The sequence below is a fragment of the Fukomys damarensis genome, unplaced genomic scaffold, assembly GCF_012274545.1.
Source record: "Fukomys damarensis isolate Sample0158 unplaced genomic scaffold, DMR_v1.0_HiC HiC_scaffold_35, whole genome shotgun sequence".
Lineage (NCBI taxonomy): Eukaryota > Metazoa > Chordata > Mammalia > Rodentia > Bathyergidae > Fukomys > Fukomys damarensis.
The window spans coordinates 30398558-30406364 of record NW_022900947.1 but is presented as its reverse complement, the minus strand read 5'-3'; the positions used below and the strand labels follow the sequence as shown (position 1 = coordinate 30406364).

The window sequence follows — 7807 nt, the reverse complement described above, 5'->3', positions numbered from 1 at the left end:
GCGATCCCTTCCCGGTGCCTTCGGGCTCGGCTCTGCGCTGGGGCGGGAGTCGCGCTCGGGCTTGCGGGCCTGGAGATGGGGCAGCCTGGGCTTTTCTTTCGGGACTCGCGCGTCCGCATCGAAGCAGACGAGCTTTACGCGACGCTCCCCGGAGGAAGCGGTCCTCTCCACGGGGACCCCAGTGTGGTCTCGAAGACCTGGCCTTTTGTTTGGGCTTAGAGTCCTCTTTACCTGGGATCGCCGGTCTTCTCTGGACCCCTTTTAGGAAGCCACAGAGCAAAGAAATCCAGAAAGCCCTTTGTGGGGCGGAATCCTGGTTAGGTCGTGATTTCTGTCGGGCCTGCCCTGCTGTCTGTTGTTGGATGCTACACCCTGTGTACTGTCCTTGGGTGTTTCTGGAGACCATGTTTGTGTGAAATCTTGACATGTTGAGTGGTCTACATAGAAGGAGATAGTAAAGTAGGGTTGGGAATTCTGGTATGGAGAGCAAAGAGGCTCCATTGGGAGGGAGCCATTCATGAACACCCAGAGAAGTAGCTGTCTATCAACTGGCCCCGAGGACAGTGAGTCTTTCAGTTTCTTTAAAACCCCTAAGAAATGTAGGACAGTAGTGTGGTTTGTTTCTTCAGAGGAGTTCTGGAAATGAAAGAGCTGTCTGTCTACTCTGAGATGTGCTGTTTAGTACTCAACATCTACTTTAAAGTAAGTACAAGCCCCAAAAGGATCCCATTTTTCTTTCATTGCTGCACTCCTTCCCCCCAACATAAAAATGTATTACTGATGGGCCGGGGATTTAGCTCAGCGGTTCGGTGCCCTGCCTTGCAAGCGCACGGACCCGAGTTCAATCCCCGGTACCAAAAAACAAAACAAAACAAAAAATGTATTACTGATAAGCTTTCTCCATCTTGCTTTTTTTTTTTTTTGTACTGGGATCGAACTCAGGTTCTTGCACTTGCTAGGCAGATGGTGGAACCACTGAGCCAAATCCCTGCCTCGTTTTGGCTCTTTCCACAGCTTTATAGGATTGCCTTTAGGTAGAAAACGAACACCGTCTTTCTCACTGGTGAAATATTTTTCTTGGCCAGAAGCGATGGTATACACATTGAGGCGGGAGAATCACAAGTTTGATTACAGCCTGGGCAATTTAGCAATTTAGGAAAAGACTGTTTAAAAAAAAAAAAAAAAAAGGATGGGACCCACCTGTAATCCCACTACTGTGAGAGGCTGAGGCAGGAGGATTACAGGTTTGAAACTAACTTGGCAAGTTAGCAAGTTCCTGTCTCAAAAGAGGGTGGTGGTGCTATGGTTATACTCAGTAGTAGAGCAATTGCCTGGCAAGTTTGAAGCCCTGCGTTTGATTTTGATTCCATATATACATATTTTAACTGGATCAGGTATCTTTTAATATTTAGTTTCCGGAAATAGCTAAAATGATGGGTGAAGTTGCTATATACAATACTAATGCCCATTGCTTAGTTCCTGGGTACCTGTGGAGAGTATACTGAAGAGAGTCGTTTGGATTGTATTATAGGGTATCATTTGTTAGGGTATTGTATTACAGGGTATCATCTGGGTCAAAATGTTTATCAGAATTTATGGAATTTAACGTGGAGAGTAGTTTTGGAATGCCTTGGTTTGTTGTGCTTCTCAAAATACAGAAGTGAAAACTCATTTCAGGGCCGGGGATTTAGCTTAGTGGCTGCCTCTCAAGTGGAAGTTCTGGAGTTTGATCCCCAGTACCCCCCCAAAAAAGAAGTGAAAGCTCATTTCAAAATGACCTATTCAGTAAACAAATATTTCTATTTGTGACATCCTAATAAAGGCCAGAGAATATGTAAAAGTTGAAATAGGAAATGAAATCAGAAAAACACATTATACAAAGTTTTAAGACCTAAGACTGTATCAAACTTCATATTCAAGTTTACTGAGAATTTCATTGAAACTTCCCAGTGAACATTTATTTTGATTTGTACACATTGCTTACTCAGTTTTTCTTCAGTAATATTCTCATTGTCATCTACACACCACAGTTCACCTGAAATAGCAAGGCAAGGATACCCGGAGTAATGTTCTGAAACACACCCAGTTCTCTCACACGGGTCTACCAGCCATCAGAAGTTACTCCAAAGGCTGGGGATTTAGCTCAGTGGTTCTGCCGCTCGAGGACCCGAGTTCAATTCCAGGTACCAGAAAAAATAAAAGTTACTCCAAGTGTTTTATGTAAAGGAAGCTGGAACATGGTCATTTCACAGTCAAGGGAGAGAAGTTATTCTGGGAAACATGCAGAAGCTCTTTAGTTGGCTAAAGCAAAGAAAGATGGTAGCATTCTGGTTGCTCACTAAAATCCTGTGATCAGGCCTCTGAACTAAAGCTGTGGAAACAAGCTTCAACTCAAGAGCTCCTGAGAAGTTACTTGGTCAATTATTAAGCTCCTATCTGGGAGCTGAGGATGTAGCTGTGAAGAGCAGTAGATAAGAACTTCTGGTCTTGGTGTGCCCGGGTAAACTATGAACTCCGTAAGCCCACGAGTTGGGCCAAGTAGGCATTCAGTCAGCATTATTTGGCTGTTACCAGACCTTGTTCTGGCTGAGATTGAGGGTGTAGGCTGCCTTTCAGCCCTGATAAAGACTTTGGCCCAGAATTACTTTTTATGGTTTTTAACAGTATTAGAGATTGAACCCAAGGCCTTTGAAGTGAGCTATATCCCTCTTTTTAATTTTTTTATTTTCTAGGACTGGAAGTACAGTTCAATGGTACAGCCCTTGCCCAGAATGTGCAAGGTCCTGAGTTCAATCCCTAGCAGACAGACCAAAAAATTTTCTTTTAAATTTTCAAACAGGTTTTGCTAAGTCACTAAGTTACCCAGGCTGGGCTTGAACTGCAGTCCTACAGAATGTTGAAATTGCAGGTGTGCACCACTATGGCCAGTGTGAAATAAATATCACACCAAATACTGTCTTCTTTTTGTTCTTCATTCCCCCTTCTAGTCTCCAGGTTTATAATTCTGCTTTGAGCACACCTTCCCCCCCTTTTCAGCCAGAATAACTTTTAGCTACATTAATGCCTTTGATTATTATGGTTACATTCATCTATATTGCATTGTTACTAAATTATAATCTTATGAATTATTACAGTTATGCTTCATGAGAAGGATGTTGATCATTTACTTACAAAGAGTTCCATACTGGTAGATGATTACTACTTCTCACTACTCTGTTTTTTCTCCACCTGTAGTTCTGGGGATTCATTACAGATCCTGTGCACTGAACTAAATGTCTAGCCCCCTTTTCTTTTTTTAGAAAAATGTTTTAAAGCTGGGCACTGTGGTGCACACCTATAATCCCAGCACTCAGGAGGCTAAGGCAAGAGGATGGTAAATTTAAGAACAGCCTGGGCTACATAGTGAGTCGAAGCTCAACCTGGACTGTGTAGTGAGACCCTGTTTCAAAAAATAAACTTACTGTTGTAGCCCAGGCTGGCCTCCAATTTGAAACCAGTCCTCCTGCCTCAGTCTCCCAGGTGCTGGAATTACAGGCATGTGCCACTATGCCTGGCAAACACTTTAAAAAGATTTTTAAAATGTTAACTTTTAACATTTAAGTTGTTAAGTTACCTATGCTGGGCTCAAACTTATCCTCCTGCCTCAGCCTTCCAAAGTGCTCAAATTGCTAATATATACCACAACTCTCAGCTCCCGTTTTTACTCCTTCATACCCCATACATTTGTTCAGCTGAGCAGATCTCTTCTCTAGACTCATTTCTGTATGTCTTTCTTCCTTTCCTCTCATCTGAAATGTTCTTCCCTGATTTCCTTTTCTTTCTAAATGCTACCTGTACTTTAAACCAAGCTCGAGTTCTAAATCTGCCTTGAAACTTTGTTTGCTTGCTGCTGTCCTTCCTATGCCTTCCTTTTTTTCCCTTCGCATCCCTATTTATTTGTTTGTTTGTTTCTTTGAGACAAGGTCTTGCTATATAGTCCATGCTGGCCTTAAACTCACTGTGTAGCTCAGGCTGGCCTTGGTCTTGTAGCAGTCTTCCTACCTCAGCCTCAGGCATGAACCACCATGCCTGGCTCAGGATCTATATTTCTTTGTGGCCAAAGGTGAAGGAACTTGAGAGCAGAAGCCATTGCCTTCCCTATTAAAGAGGCAGGAACAGCTTTGGTGAGCTTGCCCAAGGCCCAGCTGTCCTGGCCACCGTGGGAGCATTTCAGAATATTTCCCTGGGCTTTATCCAATTCACATTTCTAGTGTGGTCTTTTCCACCTATGTATGTAGTTTTTTCCCCCCATATATACAGCACATGAGGCCTGCAAAGTGGAAATGGTCAACTGAAAAGTAAAAGATGTGTGAAGCAAGGAGAGAACATGGTTGCCAGAAGTAGTTTTGGCAGGCTCGAGCTGGACGTGGTGGTGCATTGACTTGGTATTTTCACTGAGGTAAATCATGGAACCCTCAAAGTTTAATAGGAACATTATATTTTTATGCTTCACAAGTGATGACAGGGAGCTACTAACTCATTTAGGAGATAACCTACTAGATTTAACACGGTTTTAGAATTTCCTGGTTACTACATCATGCCATCGAATGGGGTGCAACTGTTAAAAAGGTGGGGTCAGAGCAAGGCATGGTGGTGCATGCCTGTAACTCCAAGCATTTGGGAGGCTGAGTCAGGATTGCACGGACAAGGCCAGTCTGGGCAACTTTGCAAGACTATTTCAAATGGACCTTGAGTGCTTGTTTGGAGATTCCTGCAGGGGAGCATAACTACCCAAATACCCTGACCAAGGAAATGCTCCTCTTCTATCTGGGGTTGTCGTCCTCTTTCACTAAGTGTGCAGCTTCAGCAGGGAGGCACATGGAGTGGTAAAGGAGGAAAGGGACACCCACCTAGACAGATCAGCCGAACCAACCCTGGTGATCAATAGGGTGACTGGTATTGCTGCAGGATCACCCTTGCATCTAAGACTTTATTTCAAAACAAAGTTTATAAAGGGCTTAGAGTGTACTCAGTGGTAAAGTGCTTGCGTAGGATTTCTAAGTCCCTGTTTTAGCTTATGGTTCTAGGTGAGGTGGAGGGGCCGGCATCTGGCAAGGTTTTTCTTGCTGTGTCATTCCCTGATGGAAGGGCAAAAGAGCACGAGATCATAGTTGCAGCCTGAAGCTGGGTTATGAAAGACACTAATCTGCACCTGAGGGCGCGGCCTTCCTGAAGGAACCTCCCCTGGTCTCATGCCCGCACCCGTGCATTCAAATTCAGTTTCTGGCACGTGCTTTTCTGGGGACATGTCCAGAATCACAGCAAGGATTGGGATCTCAGTTCTGGACCGTGGAACCAGTTCTATATCTGTCACGTTAGTCTAAGCATGTTGTAAAGCTCATACACCAGCAAAAAATCACAAGAATTTCAGTAGAAGCAAGAATTGCACTGGAGTATAAATTTCCCCTGCAACTTTCCTCTAGGAATTGTGCGTGTGTGTGTGTGTGTGTGTGTGTGTGTGTAAGTGGAACACTTTAGGGTGGAACCCCCAGCCTTCAAACTGAGCGCAACCCTTTTAAAATTATTTATTTATCTTGAGATGAGGTCTTTCTGGTCTTGAATTTTCAATCTTCCTGCCTCAGCCTCCCACAATAGTGGGACTGCCTGCAGCCCGCTTGTCTTAGCTTATTAGAGGCCTAAGCAAGGCTTTCTTTTGCTTCTTGACTTTCTGAAGAGTGGGTCACTGTAAGCTGTGCAGTTCTTCTCTGGTGATATCCTATAATCTAATTTTTCTATCCACTCTGCACTAGTGCAGTGAGTGCAGGCCAGGCCATCCAGCTGGAAAGTTAGTTTTTGGAAACGTTATTTTTATAATTGCTGTGAGTGAATCCAGGAAAGCTTTGCAGATTCCTTTCATTTGGGCAGTTTTTATGAATGTGATAAATGTGCAATATGATTTCTTGAAGTTTTCTGTTCCGGCACTAGAGCATTCTTATTGTTTCCCGTCTAGTGCAGTCATGTTTGAAATTAAGAAGATCTGCTGCATTGGTGCGGGCTATGTCGGGGGACCCACCTGCAGTGTCATTGCCCACATGTGCCCTGGAATCAAGGTGACAGTTGTGGATGTCAATGAGTCCAGAATCAATGCATGGAATTCTCCTACTCTTCCTATTTATGAGGTAAGTGTATTAAACAATGCTTTGTTCGTATGTTTTTTGTTTTCTTTTTTATTTTCTAGTACCAGGAATCGGACTCAGGACCTTTTGCCTGCCAGGCAGGCGCAGCACCACTGAGCTAAATCCTCACCCCCCCTCCTTTAAATCAGTTTTAATTTTAATTTTAATTTTTTAATTTTTCTTTTTCTTATTGGTACATTTTTTTTTTCTTGGTACTGGGGATCGAACTCAGGACCTTGCACTTGCAAGGTAGGCATGGCGCTACTGAGCTAAATCCCTGGCGTGGTACATTTTAAATATACATGATGATAACATTAATCATAGAGAATTTGTACTTGCACATGATATATCTTGCTGTTTCTTTTTTTCCCATTTCCCTCCCCTTCTTTTAACCCTTATTTGATTTTTGGGGTTTTTGTTTTGTTTTGCTTTTGAGACAGGCTCTAACAATGTAGTTCAGATTGCCCTGGAACTCACTTTATAGTCCAAGCTGCTCTTGAACTCGTTCGTTAGTGATTCTCAGCCTCCCAAGTGCTGGGATTGCAGGTGTGCACCATCACGCCTGGCAACCCTTATTTATAAAAGTTTTGTTTCCATTTTTTTCCTTCTGTTCTTTTTTTTCGTTTTCTTTTTCTTTTTTTGGTACTGGGGATTGAACTCAAGACTTGAATTTATGAGGCAGGTGCAATGTCACTGAGCTAAATCCCTGTGCCCTGATCTTTTTTTTTTTTTCCCTTGCCCATTCCTTCCTTTTCCCTTTACTCCTCCCTTGTTCCCCTTCCCATTTTTTTTTTTTTCCCATTCCCTTATCTGTCAGACATTTTGGTCCTTACTTACACTTTTGGTTTCTCACACCAGAGAAACAATGTGATGTTTAATCATGTGTTTCTGATTTATTTCACTTCAAAGTATGGTCTCAAGTTACATCCATTTAGCTAGAATTGTCTCAAGCTTACTTCTTTATGGCAGAGTAGTAATCCATTGTATAAAAAACCATATCGTCTTTATCTATTCATTGGTTGATAGGCATTTGGGCTGTTTCCAAGATTTATCTATTATAGACTGTGCTGCTGTAAACATGGGTGTGCATATATTGCTATAGTATGATGCTTTGCTTTGCTTTTTTTCAGACAGGGTCTCACTGTGTAGTTGAGACTGACCTGGAACTCACTATGTAGCCCAGGCTGGTCTCAAACTCACAGCGATCCTCCTGCCTCAGCCTCCCAGGTGCTGGGATTACAGGTGTGTGCTACACTGCCCGGTGATGCTTTTTTTATTTTTGGAACCACGGATCGAACTCAGATCTTTGTGCTTGTGAAGCAGGCGGCGGAACCACTGAGCTAAATCCCCAGACCCTGCTTTTGATTCTTTAAGGAAGATACCAAGAGGGAGAATAGCTGGGTTAAATGGAACCTTGAGTTTTTTTGGTTTTTGTTTTTGTTTTGATTTTTTTTTTGTCCCAGGGATCGAACTTGGGTTGTTGTGCTTGCAAGGCAGGTGGTGGAACCACTGAGCTAAATCCCCAGCTTGAGTTTTATTTTTTGAGGAATCTTCACATTGATTTCCAGTGATTGCGCCAGTCTGTACTCCCACCAACAGTGGAGAAGGGTTCCTTTTTCTCCACAGCTCCTCCAGCATTTGTTATTGGATGA

At 43.0% G+C, this 7807-nt stretch overlaps 1 protein-coding gene across 2 annotated transcripts in view; it reads left to right on the top strand.

Moving 5' to 3' along the window:
• Window positions 1-355: 355 nt before the first annotated feature.
• Ugdh (UDP-glucose 6-dehydrogenase) overlaps window positions 356-7807 on the top strand; it is a 25624-nt gene continuing 18172 nt past the window's right edge. The window contains exons 1-2 of one of the 2 annotated variants that reach the window (XM_010625116.3): window positions 356-702; window positions 5990-6158. In XM_010625116.3, the coding sequence (XP_010623418.1) occupies window positions 5997-6158 (162 nt within the window). In that variant the 5' untranslated portion in view covers window positions 356-702; window positions 5990-5996. The remainder of the gene's footprint in view (window positions 703-5989; window positions 6159-7807) is intronic. The other variant, XM_010625117.3, reaches the window with a different exon arrangement.